Source organism: Furipterus horrens, unplaced genomic scaffold (genome assembly GCF_987537825.1).
Source record: "Furipterus horrens unplaced genomic scaffold, mFurHor1.1.pri manual_scaffold_9, whole genome shotgun sequence".
Taxonomy (NCBI): Eukaryota; Metazoa; Chordata; class Mammalia; order Chiroptera; family Furipteridae; genus Furipterus; species Furipterus horrens.
Window position 1 is genome coordinate 64705193 of NW_028327179.1, and position 20335 is coordinate 64725527.

General features: G+C 37.5%; 1 protein-coding gene and 1 non-coding gene across 2 annotated transcripts in view; one reads left to right on the top strand and one right to left on the bottom strand.

The window, feature by feature from the left end:
- Positions 1-17346: 17346 nt before the first annotated feature.
- TMEM168 (transmembrane protein 168) overlaps positions 17347-20335 on the bottom strand; it is a 62362-nt gene continuing 59373 nt past the window's right edge. Inside the window, exon 5 of the mRNA XM_090287388.1 lies at positions 17347-18388. Within this exon, the coding sequence (XP_090143514.1) occupies positions 17841-18388 (548 nt within the window). The 3' untranslated portion in view covers positions 17347-17840. The remainder of the gene's footprint in view (positions 18389-20335) is intronic.
- On the top strand, positions 19293-19399 carry LOC150001861 (U6 spliceosomal RNA). Its single transcript, XR_016513249.1, has one exon. It is a non-coding gene; the product is annotated as a U6 spliceosomal RNA (small nuclear RNA).

The window sequence follows — 20335 nt, forward strand, 5'->3', positions numbered from 1 at the left end:
TTGGCTGTCCCCAGACAACGGCGTGCTTGGTTTAACAGGCTGGCATCCTTGTATTCTGGGGTTAAAAGACATCATTCACTCCATAACCACTAGATGACAAAAGGCAGGGATTAATTTTTCAATGTTCCACATTAGGGGGAAAAAAAGAACTTTGGAGGAAAGTGTGCCAGGCACATCTCACCTGTCCAAAACCCTTTTGCCCATTATACTTAGTTTGGGCTGAGGAAAATATTTTAGGCTTTTCCCCTCTCAGACCTCTGGGCCCTTTCGGACCAAGCCATTAGGATAGAAAAGAGAAACCAGTTTTAATGTGAAGCCCACAGACCACCCCATTCTTCACCAACCCAGTCACTTAGTTCAGCCAAACCGCTGAGTCTCAGGAGGCAGCGCTGCAGACAGGATTAAGTGAGGCCTATACGTACAGACAATCACTCAGGTAATGAGATTGTAGGCTTATGCCCTTTGAAAACAGAAAACACATGTTAATTTATGTAACATAACCCACAAACAATTCTCTAAATCTGTAAGACTGTCTTGTTGGAAAGACATCCAGTTGCAAAGCATTTGACATTCTTCTTGCCTGTAACTTAAATATCTTTGATGATACTACAGACATAGTTTAACTTTCAAGTGAAAACATATTTTACATGAAAAGAAACTTTAAAGATGGTTAGCTGCACTACTTTATAGTCTACCACTGATCATTGTGATTTTCCTTGAATAATAATTTTTCTCCCTAAGATTACCCTCCTTGTCATTAAAGGGACTGCATTAAGTCCATTTTAAATTTATCCTGTTCATTTGCATAAACACAACAAGAGCAGCAAATGACCACTTATGATCTTTAGTTCTGCTTTGCTGGAACTTACCCAAGAAACATTTAGGGTGACCTTCAGTCTACACTTCAGGGCACAGAAGCTGAGCCACATACCTGGCATTCAGTTTTGCCTGTACACATCTGTGTTAACCAAGTCCTGGTTTTCCATTGTGCCTTAAAGTCCCTTCTAGCCATCTTTCAGGAAAAGAACCTTCATTCCTTCCCTGGAAAGAGTGCTGTGGAGCACACAACCAATGATGGTAACAGGCCTTTTATCTCATGGGCTTTTATTACCTTTGAAAGTCATTCCCAGTTCCTCAGGGCTTTTTGGAAACAACCAGAGCCCAAGCATGTCTCCTTTCGGCATGACATTCCAGTCAATGTCTTGGTCAGAAAAAACTTCTATTAACAACTGGTCTTATTAGTTTTATGAAAATAAACTTATGTCATTACTTACTTCTTTAGAATGCCAAACTCTGGAGGGATCAGATAGAAAGAAAAATATACAGTGTGAAGGAAAATCCTTGTCCTTATAATATTCACTGAACTGGCATTTTCATTCTTGATATTTTCATTTTTCCCCCACTAAAATTTTTTTTGTTTGTTTTTCATTACAGTTGTCCCACTTTTTTCCCCCTCTTGCTTTCCTGCACCCTGTTCCCTCCTTCTCCAACTTTTAGTCCCCACTCAGTTGTCCATGTTCGTGGGTCATTTATACATGTTCTTTGACTAGACCCATCCCCTTCTTATCCTGTTCTCTCCTTCCCGACTCCCCCCTTGTTAATGTTAGTCTATTCCTTGTTTACATACCTCTGGTTCAATTTTGTTCATTTGGGGGGGGGGGCTGTTCATTAGTTTCCCGTAATAGGGGACAGCATAAGGTATTTTTCTTTCGTTGCCTGGCTTATTTTACTAAGCATAATTCTCTCTAGTTCCATCCATGTTGTTGCAAATGGTAGAAATTCTTTCTTTCTTTCTGCTACATAGTACTCCATTGTGTAAATGTACCACAGTTTTTTGATCCACTCATCTACAGATGGGCACTTAGGTTGTTTCCAGCACTTGGCTATTGTAAATAGTGCTGCTATGAACATAGGGGTGCATAGGTTCTTTTGAATTGGTGTTTCAGAATTTTTTGGATATAATCATAGCAATGGAATTGCTGGTTCAAGAGTAGGTTCCATTTTTAGTTTTTTGAGGAAATTCCAAACTGTTTTCCATAGTGGCTGCACCAGTCTGCATTCCCACCAGCAGTGCACCAGGGTTCCCATTTCTCTGCATCCTCTCCAGCACAAGTTGTTTGTTGATTTTTTGATGATGGCCATTCTAACTGGTGTAAAATGGTATCTCTTTGTGGTTTTTATTTGCATCTCTCTGATGGCTAGTGATGTTGAGCATTCTTTCATATGTTTATGGACCCTCTGTATGTCTTCTTTGGAGAAGTGTTTGTTCAAGTCCTTTGACCATTTTTTAATTGGGTTGTCTGTTTTCTTGGTGTTGAGTCATATGAGTTCTTTACATATTTTGGAGGTCAATCCTTTGTCTGAGATATCATTGGCAAATATGTTTTCCCAGATTGTAGTTTCCTTTTTCATCTTGAAGTTTTCTCTTGCAGAGCAGAAACTTTTTAGTTTGATGTAGTCCCATTTATTTATTCTTTCCTTTATTTCCCTTGGCTTAGGAGATATATCAGTGAGAACGTTGCTACGTGGGATATCTGAAATTTTCCTGCCTATTTTTTCCTCTAGGACTTTTGGTATCACGGCTTACATTTAAGTCTTTGATCCATTTTGAGTTTATTCTGGTGTATGGTGTAAGTTGGTGGTCTAGTTTCATTTTTTTGCAAGTCTCTGTCCAGTTTTCCCAACAGCATTTGTTGAGGAGACTCTTCTCACTCCATTTTATGTTCCTTGCTTTTTTGTCAAATATTGGTGACCGTATAATCCTGGATTTATTTCAATTGATCTATATGTCTGTTCTTTTGCCAGTACCAGACTGTTTTGATCACAGTGGCTTTGTAGTATTGTTTGATGTCTGGTATCGTGATTCCTCCTGCTATGTTCTTCCATCTCAAGATTTCTTTGGCTATCCGGGATCTTTTTTGGGTCCATATGAAGTTTTGGGGTATTTGTTCTAGGTCTGTGAAGTATGTCATTGGTATTTTAATAGGGATTGCATTGAATCTGTGAATTGCTTTGGATAGTATGGACATTTTAATGATGTTGATTGTTCCCATCCAAGAACATGGTATTTGCTTCCATTTATTTGTATCTTCCTTAATTTCTTTCTTCAATGTTATGTAATTTTCAGAGTACAGGTCTTCTAGATCTTTGGTTGTTTATTTCTAGGTACTTTATTTTTCTTGTTGCTATAGTAAATGGTATTTTCTTTTTTGTCTCTGTCTCTGATATTTTATTGTTATTGTATAGAAATGCCTTAGATTTCTGTATATTTATTCTGTACCCTGTTATTTGGGCAAATTCACTTATTATATTGACTAGTCTGTTAGTGGAGTGAATAGTGTTTTCTAGGTATACTATCATGTCATCTGCATATAATGATAGTTTTACTTCTTCTTTCCCAGTTTGGATGCCTTTTATTTCTTTGTCTTGTCTGATTTCTGTGGCTAGGACTTCCAACACTATGTTGAATAGGAGTGGAGAGAATGGACAGCCTTGTCTTTTTTCTGATTTCAGGGGGAATGCTTTCAGTCTTTGTCCATTGCATATGATGTTGACTTCCGGTTTCTCATATATAGCCTTAATTATGTTAAGGTATGCTCACTCTATTCCCATTTTGCTGAATGTTTTCATCATAAATGGGTTTTGTACTTTATCAAATACCTTTTCTGAATCTATTGATATGATCATGTGATTTTTGTCTTTCATTTTCTTTAGGTGATGTATTATATTTATTGACTTGCGAATATTAAACCATCCTTGCATCCCTGGGATGTACCCTACTTGATCGTGGTGTATGATCTTTTTGATGTATTGCTGGATCCTGTTTGCCAATATTTTGTTGAGGTTTTAGCTTCTATGTTCATCAGTGATATTGGCCTGTAGTTTTCTTTCTTTGTTGTGTCTTGACCTGGTTTTGGGATTAGGGTAATACTGGCTTCATAGAAAGAGTTTGGAATTTTTCCCTCTTCTTGGATTTTTTGGAATAGTTTGAGGAGGGTGGGAGTTAGTTCTTCCCTAAATGTTTTGTAAAATTCGGCTGTGAATCCATCCGGTCCAGGGCTTTTGTGTGCAGGGAGATTTTGGATTACTGTTTCAATTTCCTTCTTTGTTATTGGTCTGTTGAGACTTTCTACTTCTTCTTGATTCAGTTTTGGAAGGTTATATGTTTCTAGAAATCTGTCCATTTCTACTAGGTTGTCAACTTTCTTGCCATATAGTTGTTTGTAGTAATTTCTTATAATTGTTTGTATTTCTGAGGTATCAGTCGTGATTTCTCCTCTTTCATTTCTGATTTTGTTTATTTGGGTCTTCTCTCTTTTTTTCTTAATGAGCCTGGCTAGAGGCTTGTCAATTTTGTTTATGTTTTCAAAGAACCAGCTCCTAGTTTTGTTGATTTTTTGGATTGTTGGTTTCGTTTCTATGTTGTTTAATTCTGCTTTGATCTTGATGATTTCCTTTCTTCTTTTTGCCCTAGGCTTTGTTTGTTGTTGCTGTTCTAGTTCTTGTAGCTTTATGGTTAGGTTTTTTATTTGAGATTCTTCTAGCCTTTTCAGATATGCCTGTATTGCTATGAACTTCCCTCGTAGGACTGCTTTTGCTGTGTCCCATAGGTTTTGGGCTGTTGTGTGTTCATTGTCATTAGTTTCCAGAATGTTCTTGATTTCTTCTTTGATGTCATTGTTAACCCATTTATTATTTAATAGCATGTTATTCATTCTCCATCAGTTTGGATGTCTTTGATTTTTTTCCCTGAGGTTGATTTTTAGTTTCAAGGCTTTGTGGTCTGAAAAGAAGCTTGATGTGATTTTAATTTTTTTGAATGTGTTGAGGCTTGTTTTGTGTCCTATCATGTGGTCTATCTTTGAAACTGTCCAATGTGCATTTGAAAAGAATGTACATTTTGCTTCTTTGGGGAGAATAGTTCTATATATATCAGTTAAGTTCATGTGTTTTAGTGTGTTGTTGAATGCCTGTATATCCTTGGTTTTTTTTTCTTCAAAGATCTGTCTATTGTTGATAATGGAGTGTTAAAATCCCCTACTATGAGTGTGTTGCTGTTAATATCCTTCTTGTCGTCTTCTAGTATTTTTTTTTTTTTTTTTTTTTTTTTATGTATTTGGGTACTCCAATGTTGGGTGCATATATGTTTATCAGTGTTATATCTTCTTGATGGATTGTTCCTTTAAGTATTATGTAATGTCCTTTTTTTGTTCCTTTTTATTGCCCTTTCTTTGAAACCCGTTTTGTCTGATATGAGTACTGCTACCGCAGCTTTTCTTTTTTTTTCATGTCCGTTTGCTTGGAATACTCTTTTGTTTCCTTTTACTTTCAGTCTGTGTAAATATTTTGTTTTGAGGTAAGTTTCATGTAGAGAGCAAATATGTGGCTCCGTTTTCTTATCCATAACCCTATGTCTTTTAATTGGAGCATTTAACCCATTTACATTTAAGGTTATTATTGACATGTATTTATTCATTTCCCTTTGTACCTCTGTTCCTCTCCTTTATTTTTTTTCCTTCCCTTTTCTTAGAACATTAGCTTTAGCATCTCTTGCAATGCTGGTTTGGTGGAGATGTATTCTTTTAGTCTTCCTGTTACGGCTACATAGGCGAGATTGAACACTCTGAAGCGGTGTATAAAGTTAAGCAAAGGATTTTTAATAATGGCCAGGAGTTGGGCAGACCCTTCACAGGTCTCTAACATGTTCCAACCTACAATGGAGTCTAAACGCTGGGTTTTTATACTGGTGCAGTCTCTTTGTTTCTTCTTTGGCGGGGAACAGCCTTAGGAAGAGGGGGCTGGGCAGGAATGCAGGAATGTCTTGGCAGTAACAGGAACAGAAATTCGCAAGGCTAAAGGTTATCTTCGACGGCAGTATAGCTCTTCAGCCAGGGACGAACTCCCTGTGAAGCAATTTATTTTCAAAGGGCTAGACATTCTGCAAAGCACAACCTTCACAAATGTTATAAACCAGACACAAGCAAGCAAATGGGAGGTGATAGAAGCTGAAGTCCTTTTAGCTTGTAAATCACTAATTGCTATAACACTACTTCTTACATTCCTTTCTCCAAGGCCTTTTAGCAAGGCCTTGCTACTTCTTAGAAAGAACATTTAAAGCCCTTACGTACTTACATATTGAAACTTTTTACAGGGACTATTTGGTGCCCCTACATTCCTTTGTCTGAGAAACTCCTTATTTCACCTTCCATTTTGAATGAGAGCCTTGCTGGGTAGAGTATTCTTGGTTGTAGGCCTTTGTTTTTCATTGCTTGAAATATTTTTGACCATTCCCATCTGGCTTGCAGTGTTTCTGTTGATAAATCGGTCTATACCCTATCGGAGCTCCCTTGTATGTTATTTGCTGTTTTTCTCTTGCTGCTTTTAGGATTCTCTTTTTGTCTCTTGGAATGTTGCCATTTTAATTATGATGTGCCTTGGAGTGGGTTTTTTTGGGTTCCTCTTAATTGGGACTCTCTGTGCTTCTTGAACTTGCATAACTTTTTCTGTCCTCAGGTTGGGAAAATTTTATGTCATTATTTCTCCTATCAGCTTTTCTATTCCTCTTTCTACTTCTTCTCCCTCTTTTATGCCAATGATTCAAATATTACTTTTCCTCATGCCATCCTGTAATTCCCTTACATCTTTTTCGTACTTTTTCAGTCTTTTTTCAGTTTGTTATATTGTTTGGGAATTTTTTTCTACATTGTCCTCTAATTTACTGATCCGCTCCTGTGCTTCATTTAGTCTGCTTTTGATTGATTCTACTGTGTTTTTCAGTTCAGATATTGTATTCTTCATTTCACCTTAGTTCTTGTTAGTAGTTTCTATGTCCTTTTTTATGCTGGTGTAGTGGTCCGTCTGTCAGAGAAGGAAAACTCTGACTCCAAAAAACCTCCGCTGCCTTTCGGCATACCTCTTTAGGGGAAAGGCTAAGGGAGTAAACCCCGACAGAAAATCCGGAGCCGGAGTCCCTAAGGCGGTTTGATGTTGTAGTCAACACCGACAACTCCTGCGGCGCACCTGAAGCCAAGCTGTATTGACTCCGTCTTTCCCTTGGACCCTTCAGCTGCGAAGAGAGGGGGGGGGGGTCTGCTGCATGGGCAACAGCAGACCCTCCATATCACCCTGCCCAGCCTCTGTAGCTTCAGCTTCACTGGAGAGGACACTCCAGCGTCATCGCAAGATGTCGATTTAACACGGGAGGAGACAGATACCGTGTCACTCCCGAGTCGGACTGCACAACCATTCTCGGCGGTGCAGATAGACTCTTAAGAAGCTACACCATCGTCTCTCGAGACAGACGGCTGCCGACGACGAGTGGTCCATAAGTTCCCTGTAATTTGCTTGCAGCTGTTGGTAACTTCCTTGGAGGTTTTCATAGTTGTTTTTAAGGTTGTCGAATACAATGTGCTTCTTCACCACCATTGTTTAAAATTCCTGTCTGACATTTGGGCTATGTCTATTCCATCTACCCCCTTTTCTGGGGACTCCTGTTTTCTTTTCATTGAGAGGTTGTTTCTGCGTCTTACCATGTTGGATTCTTCTTGTTTGTTTCTGTTTATTGGATTTGTCTACTTTGACTTCCCACCTTTGTGGTATGAGGTTCTTTATAGAAGATCTGGGGGTTTCGGTGGTGCAGTCTCTTTGATCTCCTGAGCCCGATGTTCTTGGGTTACCCTTTATGTCGTTTGTTTATGCTGTCTGGCTATATTTCCGATGCTCTTTGGTGGTGTCTTTCCGCTGGCTAGTTGATTGAGAGTCACTCTGTCCACTTTGTCTTGAGCTCTTTTGTGGAGATGATGTTAAAAACATCAACACACAGCCCAGGTAGGAGACCCATATCCTCAAAAATATCCCCCACCCTCTAACCGGTATCATCAGCCAATGAGCCAGTATTAATATAAATGTAGAGAGGTTATGGCTTTTATAGTATAGGAAGAATAGATAAGAGTTGTTTTTAAAGAGGAAATATATGATTTTGAGAGAGGGGATGAAAGATTAGTAGTAGTAGCAAGGAGTGGCAAGACTATGCAAGACAGTAGGTACTATTTACATTGTATGTTAACAATAATAAAAGAAAAAGAGGTAAGAATGCAGAATATAGTAAGAAAGTGGAATTGTATAGTATTAAATTTATATAGTAGTTATATTCTATTTATTTAGTGTAAAAAGGAGGCTAAACAAAACAGAAAAACAAATAAAAATTGAAGAGGAAGGATGAGATGGAGAGATGGTATGAAAGAAATTAAAGAGATAGTTTTAAAAAATTTTTTTAAATAAAAGTAAAAATTAATATTAAAATAAAAAATAAGAAATTTTAAAAATTAAAATAAAATAAAATACAAATATAAAAACTAAAATAGAAATAAAAATTTAAAAAAATACAAATGGAAAGTTTTCACTCAGTTCATCCTTTGTGTGTCGTCTTCTTTTTCTGGATCCACAGCTGGTCTAATTAGGCAGGCCAGAGGTTCCTGATCCTTGCAGTAGCGGTGTCCATCTGCATGCGGTCTTGATAGCGTGCCCGGGTTACTCCCGGACGCCCGCGGTGGCTGGTGCATTCGTTTGGTGCCTGTTTGGAGCCGGCCAGGGTGCTTGTGCATGTGCGCACAAGGTGGCCTGCGTGCTAGTCTCAGGCCTGCTGAGCTGCGCCCCGGGAGTTGGTCTCTCACCCCTTGGGGCAGGGCCCCAGACACTTGTGCATGGTGGAAATGAGCGTCTGTGAGTCTTCACCGCCCACCGTTCCCGCACCCTCCTGGGTGAGCATGAGCAGAGATAGCTCAAGTAGGCTTTGCTCCAGCCTGGCACTCACTGCGGCTGGCCAGGGGTTTCTGTGCACGGTCTTCTGCGTGCCCAGCGGGCCCTCCCTGTGCCCCCTGTGGCACTGATCTTATGTCTGTTGGGGTGTGTTTCAGGGGAACCCGGACAGGCAGCCGGTGACCTTGCTGTGCGTCTGGGCCAGCGTATGAGGGCACTTCCCTGTGCGCACCGATGCTACCCAAAGGGAGGGTTGGGGAGTGGGTGAGCCCACTTCTGCGCCTGCGCTCCTCAAGAATGTCCTATCACCTCCAACCTTTCCTCCCCTCTCCGCAGTACACGATAGAAAAATTACATTCTCACATGCACAGCAGTATGCTGTTTCTTGTCTTTCAGCACCAGATGCCACCTGGCCCACTCCTGGCTCTGCCAGCAGGCATAGATCCGTTTTTCTCCCAATTCCTCTCTAAGGAAGCCTGTGGTCGCTAAAAAGTCTTTGTGTACTTCCAGCTGCAGCTGGGTAGCCACCCCAGTCAGAAATCCCATCTCGTCCCTTTTTCCTCCGCTATTCTCACCAAACAGGTCGCTCCCAGATGGTTTTCTCTAATCCAGCATTGCCAAGGCTCCACTCCTGCCAGTGTCCAGTTCTGTCTGCAATTAGTCCAAACTAGAGACGGGTCTCGGGACTCAAAAAGCGCAGCCTCCCCTCACTCTTCCGCCATCTTCTCCAAGAAAAAATCTTAAAAGGAAAAAAAGTAAATGTTCCACATTCATTTCAAAAGAATGTATATTTTACTTCTTTGAGGTGAAAGTTTCTATGTATTTCAAGTCAATTTGATCTAGAACGTTGTTTAATGCCTCAAAGTCCTCAGTGTTTCTTTCCTTGGAAGATCCATACATTGTACTATGAATGTGTTACTATTGATATCTTCTTTGAAGTTCTCCAAGATTTTCCTTTTATATTTGGGTGCTCATATGTTGGGTGCATATGTTTACAAGGGTTATATCTTCTTGATGGACTGTTTCCTTAAGTATTATGATTTTTTTTTGTCTTTTTTTTTATGGCCTTTTTTGTGAAATCTATTTTGTTTGATACAAGAAACATTGCCCTGGCCTTTTTTGTTTCTCCCGTGTCCATTTGCTTAAAATACTTTCCATCCCCTCACTCTCATTCTTTGTAGATCCTTTTGTTCTGAGGTGAGTCTCTTGTAGACAGCATATATGTGGGTCATGTTTTCATATCCATTCAGCTACCCTATGTCTTTTTATTGGAGCATTTTATGCATTTACACTTAAGGTTATTAATGATAGGTACTTATCTATTGTGATTTTTTTCCCCTTCGTACCTTTGTTCTTCTCTTTTTCTTCATCTTCTTAAAGAAGTCCCTTTAGCATCTCTTTCAATGCTACTTTGGTGGAGGTGTATTCCTTTAGCCTTCTCTTATCTGGGAAAACTCCTTATTTCACCTTTCATTTTGAATGAGAGCCTTGCTGGGTAGAGCAGTCTTGGTTGTAGGCCTTGTTTTTCATTGCTTGAAATATTTTTTTTGCCATTCCCTTCTGGCTTGTAGTGTTTCTGTTGAGATATCAAATGGTAGTCTAATGAGAGCTCCCTTTTATGTTATTTGCAGTTTCCCACTTGCTGCCTTTAGGATTCTCTGTCTTTGAATGTTGTCATTTTAATTTTCATGGGTCTTGGAGTGGGCGCCTTTGGGTTTATCTTAAGATCCTCTGTAATTCCTTGACTTGTGTCACTTTTTCTCTCAAGTCAGGGAAGTTTTCTGTCATTACTTTTTCACACAGGTTTTCTAACCCTTGCTCCTCTTCTTCCAGTTCTGGCATCCCTATGATATGGATTTTATTATGTATGATGTTGTCCTGCAGCTCTCTTAAACTCTTCATTGTTTTTCAGCCTTTTTTCATTTTGTTGCACTATCTGGGAATTTTTTTCTATTTTTTCCTACAGCTCACTATTCTGATCCTCTGCTTTGTCTAGCTTGATTTTGATTCCTTCTATTGTGTTCTTCAGTTCAGAAATTGTATTCTTCATTTCTTCCTGTCTCTTGTTGATAGTTTCTACGTCCATTTTAATGCTGGTAAATTTTGATGTAAGTTCCTTATAGCTTCCATGGAGTTCTTTGTAGTTTCTCTGGAGTTCACTGTAATTCCCCTGGAGTTCATTGTAGTTTTCTCTGAGTTTGTTGAGTTCATTGAGCTTTCTTATAACCATTCTTTTGAGTTCCATGTTTGATAGTTTGTCTTTTTCAGCTAGCACTCCTTTTGGGGATTCTTTCTTTTCTTTTTGGGTGGATTGTTTCTTTGTCTCCCCATTTTAGGTGACTCTTCTTGTTCACTTTTGTTTCTTAGATTGGTCTCCTTTGATTTCCTGCCTTTGTGGTGTGACCTTCTGTAATAGGAGACCCTGTCAATTCAATGGTGAAGTTTCTGATCTCCTGAGCTTAATGCTCTTGAGATGACCTTTATTTGGGCTGTCTGGTTGTATTTCAATTTTGGTTGTTTTCGTGTTGCTCTTTGGTGGGACCTTCCCTCTGGCTAGCTCATTGAGAGTCACTCCGCTCACCACATCTTGAATTCTTTTGTGGAGGTGCTGTTAAAACATAAATACACAACTTGGGCAAGAAACTCACACCCTCAAAAATATCCCCCACCCACAATCACACTAACAACAGCCTATGATCCAGTATTAATATAGATGTAAAGAGATTGAGACTTATACTGAAGGAAAAAAGGAGTTGACTAACTGAAAGAAAAATGATTTTGGAGAGGGGAGGAGGAAGAGCAAGAATAGTAGTGAGTAGGGATAAGGCAATGTGAGACAGTAAGTAAAATTTATATTGTATGTTAAAAAAGGGAGGGAAGAAGGGAGAATGAAGAAACGGGAAGCATATAGTATTAGGTTTAAAAAAAGTTATAGAATATATATTTAGTGCAAGAGTGAACATAAACAAAACAAAAAAGAAGAGGAAGAAAAAGTAGGAAACAAATTAGAGAAAAAGTTTCTCCCCCATACTATGGACAACCTTTGGGCTATGATTGATATAAGTGGGATGGGAATAAGAGGGGAAAAAAGAAAGAAAAGCTGAGGAGATGTCTAAAGGAAAGGGAAGTGAATCTGACATGATAGAGGGGGTAGGTATACTAAGAATGAGGAATAAAAACCAGACTCAAGACGAAAAAAAATTCAAATTTAAGCTGAAAGAAGGAAAGTGTTGGAGGAATGTATTAATGGAGTAGGAGAGGGGGACTATAGGATCTGAGATTTGAAATACTGAGTCAATATATATGAATAAAATTGCAGTAATGACACAACTACTGCAACCAATGCACAACGATTGATCAAGGTGAGGAGAGAATAAGTGTATTTTATGAATGGGAAAAAGAATGTGAGATGACTAATGACAAGAAAATTGATTTTGAGAGGCTGTAAGGGGGAAAAAATAGTATGAGTGCAGAATGGATACTATTTGTAGTAAGATAGAAGATAGAATTTAAAACACAAGAGGAAGATCGTATATTAAAGTGGAGTAATACAAGGGAGGAGCAAAATATATTTGGAATAAATGATAATATAACAACTAGTGACTTAAAATTCATAAACTGGGAGTACAAGAAAATAACTCATGATGAATAACACAGTGGAATTTGTCCCAGTAATATCTGTTTTTTACCGCTTTCGTCTTTTCTGGATCTGCCCCTGGTCAAAGTTCCATGGGTTTCTTATCTTCCTTTTTGGCTGTCTGAGATACAGTTGGATGCTGAGGCTATTGTTCTCTCGCTGGTGGGTCTGCCAACCTTTCCCCTTACCTCAGCTCTCCGCTGTGAGCCGCACTGGGTTGAGTCCCACCCACTGGTCCTATGGTACCCTCTAATCCTCTTCATTTTTGTTTAACAGGGCTGCTATGTAGGCGAGCTGGTGTGCGCACCCAGAGTCCTCACCAAGTCTTGGGTCTTGTTTCAGCTCTTCTTCCAAAAGTCTCTGCGTGGCTTTCAAACTGCAGCACTAGTCTGCGTTTTTGTTTGGCAGAGCTGCTGTGCCTGCAAGCCTGGGGGTCCCTACTGAATCTTGGTCCTGCTTTGGCTTTCCCCCGTGCATGCCCCTCGCTGTAGCACCAGTCTGCATTTTTGTGTAACAGAGATGTCATGCCCACAAGTCTGGGTGTCCGTACTGGGTCTCAGCCATGCCTCAGCTTTCCTTCTAAAAGTCTCAATTTGGCTCCCGGTATTCAGCACCAGTCCCCATGAGCTCTGATCTCCATGCTCTCCCTCCTTCCCTCCCAAATTCAGTCTCTCACAGTCAGGGCTGGTCTCTGTCTTCCGCTAGTTTCATCCAAATCTGGCTGAGTCCCTCTCGGACATCGCTGGAAAAGGCGCCTATAGCGTGAGCGCAGTTTCCAGGCCTCCACACAGCCCTGGGCTTCTCTTTTCGGCCCAGCAGATCATGTAATGAGCCAGTCTGTGGTTGACCCTACGTGGTGCACCTGGAGGTGCTGGGCTGGGCAACCCGGTGAGTCCGGTTAGAAAGTGCGGGCCAAGGTTTTTGTCCTCTCCCATACTGTTGTCATGCTCTTGTCCCTGTTTGCCCTGTCCGTCGCTCTCACTCACTCTCCGCTAGGTGTTTGTACTTCAAGTCTGTTCCGCAATGGAAGCAAGCACACAGGCTGTTACTTACTCCACCGCCATCTTTCCCCTCAATTATTTTAAGTTCATACTTATAAAATATTGAGGTCATCACAGAAAATAATTGCCTGATCAACTTAGTTTTTAAATTATCAAAAAAAATTTTATGTATAAATTTTAAAAACTAGCGTTTAGACTATGGTTTCAATTACAAATCAGCTTTGGTGTAAGTAATAACATTTCCTAAGTATAAATTACTTTATCAACTAGTTACTCAAAACAATCACTACTTAAATTTCATTGTTTCATACTTTATAGCTATGTATTGCAACAAGTGAATGGAGAAATACTAAAAAAATGAAATATTTGTAGATTCCCTTAGTTGTCCTGAACTCGCTTTATTTTTTTAAATTTTTATGTTTTTTTGAGCTTGTTTATAAGCCAATTTTTCCAGACTTTACTATCGAGTTGTCCCTATGCATAGCCAAATTCCTTCTTCATAAGACTTTCTTTCAATAATTTCCAATTGTAATAAATTACCAGTCTATGTTTCTAATGGATAAATCAATAATATTCTATCTTAATTATATTGAAGTCATGATGAAAATGGACTCAACCCATAAACAGCGACATGTTTTGGTTACATCAGCTATGTCTTCATTTAAACCTGCCTTAGTTTTTCCTCTCTTGACACTAGTTACTAACTATAATTATGAGATTTTTAAAAACTTTCATTGACTGTGTTTAGTAGTTATTAACTTAATGACAATCTTGAAATAGTATCTACTTAAAACTAAAGAAAATGTAGCAATTTAAAATCAAGTTATTTCAATTTCTGCTTAGGATTCTAAATACATTTGCTCTGCCAAAAATATTTTTAAAATACCTCCTATTATGGGCAAAGCACCCTTCTGGGTAATTGTGTACTAGCAATACCACAATATGTAAGTCTCTACTTGAAAAGAGATGACAGACAGTCTAGCAGTTTCCAACAGAGATGTTCAAATGTACAGATGTAATTCTTTAAATATTTTCTATCAAATACACCTAATCACATTCTTAAAATTAAACCATTTTCTTCTGGCATACATAATATTAACTATCACATCACTTATGGAAAAGTAATGTAAAACATTACTTTAAAAGAAGACTAAGCACCAAATGCGAAATACATGTAAAAAGGCAGTATCCAACACAGTGAATATATTTAAGCCACAATTTACAAACAAAATATATAAAGGTATATAGATCCTAATAAGTATTTTACTCAAAAAATTTTGCCCAGTAATGCACTAAATATAAATGCATTTTAATTAACAATGTAATTTTTTTTAAAGCATAGGGCTTATGAAAACACTGACCTGAAAAAGCTCTTTTCTGTATACTTTAGTATATAAGAAGAGTAAGACAGAAACTATGTAAAGATAAATCCAAGCATCCCAGGGAGGAAGAGTTCAGCCAGAGTAAACTAAAACAAGTAATAACATAACTTAAAAGTTATGGAAAGAGAAAGAACTTAGTTTCTTAATTTATCACATAACGATGTCCATTTTTTTAAAAGATGTTTTTAGGAGGTAGTGCTTTTGTGGCTTTAGCAAAATATCATGTAACAAAACAAGTCAACATTATGTTAAAAAATTTTTCCATTTTATTTATAGTGGAACGGTTTTGCCTTAAAATAATTCTTATCATTCCAAGTAACTCCTTCCTTAACATATATAAAATGAAAGCCATAAAAATCAGTTATCTATTTTTAATCTCTCCCATAATATCCGTTCTCTAAACTATCCTCTACTGTTTTAGAATTGGCAGTTTTAATTGAGGATGCCATCTCCTAAGTCATTTATAGTTTTTGTTTGTTTCTTTGGGTAGGAGAATTCATCAAAGTGGACATTCTATAACTTTTTGATTAATAAATTGGCATGAGTCACATTTTTAGCCCAGAACTTTTTTGGTTGTTCTTTCACAGAAAGTATGTCAAAACATTAGTTTTTTTAGCTTTAAAAGTGTCTGTTACTTTTTGATATGATTCCTAGTACCATCTTAATACTTTATATAGAATGCAGAATATGAGGAGCGACCCACCCACCCTACACACACACAAAAATCCCTGAAATTATCTTCTGGAAGGCAGCCATTTGTGGTATAGGCTTCCCCCAGTAGGTGAGCATTGTAGGAACCCACCTGTATCAGTGAGTTTTTCTTGAAGACTTTTAACATGTTTTCCCATTTTATGATGAGTAATTTATGAGCACACCTGCCCACACCAACCATGCTGAGTGTTCCCAGTTTTTGATCAAAAACTGCATGACTCCCACTGACCACCCTCCCTATTCACTCGATCTCACCCCTAGCAACTTTTTGTTTTTTTGTTTCCCAGGATGTAAAAACATCCATAAAAGGAAGTGCTTTGCTAATGTGGCAGAGGTGAAAACAACAACAAAACAATTGCAGAAGCACTAAAAGGCATCAAACCCGATGCATTCAGAAACTGTTTTGATCACTGGAGAAAACATCTTGATAGGTGTATTGTATCAAATGCAGAGTGCTTTGAAGGTGACAAGTTTAAACATGTAAGAATAAATAGACAATTTTTAACAAATAACTCCCATTTTTTGGGGGGGTTCCCCCTCATATACCTTTCTTTACATTTGACTTTCTCAAAGACATATGCTTTTGTAAAAGCTTATTTGCTCAACATTGGCCCTGAAATTTAATGGGGGATTTAACTTAACATTAATTTAACTTTTTTGTAGCTATAAACTCATAATTTTAACATTTATCTTTTCTGCTATATTATTTCTGAATAGTAATAAAACACTACAGTATTTCATTTGGATGATACTGATATGGATAGTTAACCAAGAAATTTTCAAGTCAAACTGCTACCAACCACGAACTCTAATGCATGAACATTTTTGGACTATCACTTGTAATATACTAAAATATTCAATAATTGTTACTTGTACATTACATGAAAAATTAATTTTAACAATCTTTTATTCAAAGCATTAGGAAGATCACAGTCAAAACACAGAAATAATCAGACTATAATAACAATGCTGCATAAATAGTGGTATACAAGTTCCCTGACAGTTAGTGATTTCTTCATAACTAAAACTTCAGTTTCTAAGTCACCAGACTGAAAATGGTAGAAGCATTATTTCACGTCTCTGAGGCTGGAGAAATGGCTTTGATGTGAGAAGTGACACCATTTAAACAACAAAGATCGGATTTTACCCTAATGTAATTGTACTCCCTTCTTGTTATTTCCCAGAGGTAAAAATTTAGAATGTAAGAATTACTAGGAGGAAATAGGAAGTAAATTATCTCTTAGGAGATATCCTGATCAGTGCTTGCTCTAATCAGACAAAACACTGAATTAAGTTTAAAAATTACAAACACACTATTGTGCTTACCTAAAATTGTTAATATGAATACATTTTTACACCGTACAATACCTGTGTACACCTGTTTCCAATCTTTTTACCTTCAGTTAAAAAAAGTTATCACTAATGGAGATTTGAAAAATAATTTTCATGGTGAAGCTTTAGAACTTTTAACTTCATAGAGATCAAAATAATTTCTGAAATCTGAAAATGGCCTAAATAAAATAAGAAACCGATCAAGTTAAGAATTACTTTTCAAAAAGGAAGAAAATATATGTGGAAGGAATTTGTAGCTGAAAACATTGCTCATTAAAAAAAAATAAACAAAAAACAAAAAACACCAGAAATACAAATACATAGTTACCCTGAGAAAGACTCAACAGTCTTTAGCCAGTACTTTCAGAGAACCCCAACAATTCATAAAGGAGCAACTTTTGGCTCTAGCCCCTTACTGTTAACAACATTTCAAAAAATGGTTTAATCTAAACAGTGATTTGGGCTTCCCTGCTGTTACTGGTAATAGGTCACACCAAGACATCTGAATAGATGGGCTATAAGCAAATTTTGCATGCATTTCAGGTATACTTTTTTTTTCTTTCCAAAAGTTTGTAATTCTTCAAATGGTCTTGGACTCAAACCTACTATTCACAAAAAATAACTTGTAAGCAAATCTGTAGTTTTCTTATAATAGTAAGCAAATTGTCTGGTCTACAACCTCTAATCTATGCCTATAAAATAAAGCATGAGTAATTCTTCATTGGCCACCACAAAGCATAGACAGGTGTTTTATTTCTAATGCAAACATTTCTCAAAGTGCACTGTTATTTTTAACATCTCTTATGCATTTACAGCCAGAATTTTTGAATCTCCACATACTTTTAGTATAAAGGAAGGGTTATTTCAAACATCTTACATACCATAATTACTTGAGAGAAGACAAAGTGAAAGCAGCTACAGAAGTAGCAGGATATTTTTCAAAAATAAGATGTACAAAGAATGGCAAATTAGTAATAACTGGTAGTATGAACTTTCAATATTCTACTTTGGCTTCCAAATTCAAGATTTTACAAGTTTGAAGCCTTGTCCTGTATCCAGCACAGTAGGAAGAAACCAACTCATTTTTAATCTTTTCAAGCACCTAAAACAACTTTGGCAAATCCAAAAAAGGTTCAGACCACATAACCAATTTGCCAAATGTACTAGTGGATATGTAATACGAGGAAAGTGTAACATCCAGTGCTTGGCCACATCACTTCCTGTTGGCAAATGAAGAGTATAGTCAGTCCACTGTTTTGACACACCATATACTGCTTTCACTGTGCGTCCCTTTTCAGTCCAGCAGATGTTATTATTGGAGTTGCAGTTATATTCTACCCAGTCTTTTGTAAAGTCACCCAGCTGTGGTGGGTCAGCTTCTTCAATATCTATTGTCTTCATCATCTCGGCTCCTTGCACTGCAATATACTGGTCATTGATTTTCCTTACTTCTTTCACCCAAGGGGTTGAATTCTCACTGTCTAATACAATAATAAGTCGGGAACAGAAGGAACCATTCTTTTCTCTCCACCACTCTAAAAGTGTGTCAAGGCACATTATGTCTCCACCTGTAAACAAAAGAAAATTCAACAGAGTAATAATTTCTGAAGCTTCTTAATAAGAATTACCTTTTGCTTAAGTGTATTTTCTTTAAATTCTTGGAGATAAATATGTGAGTAGAAAAATAGAGTCTTCCTTTCAAAGTATCTTCTCAGAAGATTTTTAAAAAACAAACTTTCAACTTCAGGTTAAAAAGAAAAGTCATCCTTGTTACATAAAAAATGGGATATGCTATAATAAATTAAGAAAAAAATTTTATAAAGTTAAATTAAATTAGGTAAAAAGTATAAAGTTATAAAGGAAAGCTTATATTCTACATCAAAGCAGCAAATATGGCTTGTAGTCCAAATCCAGCACATTACCTGTTTTGGTATAGCCTGAGAGTTGAGAATTGATTTTCATTTTTACATGCTTGAAAATTTTTTTAGAAAAACAGTATTTGTGAAATAGGAAAATTATAAGACATTTACATTTTATGTAATTGTTTTCATTAACAACACTGATTTGCACTGCCTAAGGCTCCTTTTCAACTACAGCGGCAGAGCTGAGTAGTTGCCAACAGAGACTGTATGGCCCACTAAGCCAAAAATACCTGGCTCTTTACAGAAAAAGTTTGCCAACTCTGTTGTATACTGCTGATAAGATAACATTACCTATCTTCATATCTAGGTAGCCATTAAATGAAAAAGAAACTCTCCCTGTATCAAGAGTGAGTTTAGAATGAATTTATCCTTAAATAATTTTTATACCTGAAAAACAAAGAATTAAAAAGTTACTCAGAAAGGTTTAAAGTAATGAATTTGACCTAAAAACCGATCTTCTAGCATAGGCTTTACATCTGGTTCATCGTGGATAGTTTTTGTTTGTTTGTTTTTTGATTTTTAAATATGTTACATAAAAATATTGTCTTAAGTGCTCGCTTCGGTAGCACATATACTAAAATTGGAACGATACAGAGAAGATTAACATGGCCCCTGTGCAAGGATGACACGCAAATTCGTGAAGCGTTCCATATTTTTAAGGAACGCGCCGTGCCGGCCACCGTGGGTGCACACCGCTTGTTGCAAGGAATAGGAACCTCTGACCCACCTCATTAGACCAGCTGGCTATGGACGCAGAAAAAAAAAGATGACACACAAAGGCTGAACTGAGTAAAAACATTCCTTTTTTTTTTTCTTTTCCTTTTCCTTTTTCTTCCTTAAAGGGGAAGGGAAGGAAGGAAAAGGGCGGGAAAAAAAACAACTATATTTCTAACTTGTTTCATACAATCTCTCCTTCTCATCCTACCTCTTTAATCATTGTTTGTTTGTGGATCTAGTTTAGCCTCCCTTTCACTCTAAATAAATAGAATATAACTACTATATAAATCCAATAGTATACAATCCCACTTTCCTACTATATTCTGCATTCTTCCCTCCTTTTTTTATAGTTATTAACATACAATGTAAATATTACCTACTGTCTTGCACAGTCTCAACTATTATTAATCTGTCATCCCCTCTTTCAAAAATCATATTTTTCCTCCCTAAAAACAACTCTTATCTATTCTTCCTACAGTATAAAAGCTCTAATCTATCTACATTTATATTACTATTGGCTCATTGGGTGAAGATAGCGGGATAGAGGGTGGGGGATATTTTTGAGGGTGCGGGTCTCCTGCCTGGGCTGTGTGTTGATGTTTTTAACAGCATCTCCACAAAAGAGCTCAAGACAAAGTGGACAGAGTGACTCTCAATCAACTAGCCAGCGGAAAGATACCACCAAAGAGCATCGGAAATATAACCAGACAGCATAAACAAACGACATAAAGGGTAACCCAAGAACATCAGACTCAGGAGATCAAAGAGACTGCACCACCGAAACCCCCAGATCTTCTATAAAGAACCTCATACCACAAAGGTGGGAAGTCAAAGTAGACAAATCCAATAAACAGAAACAAACAAGAAGAATCCAAC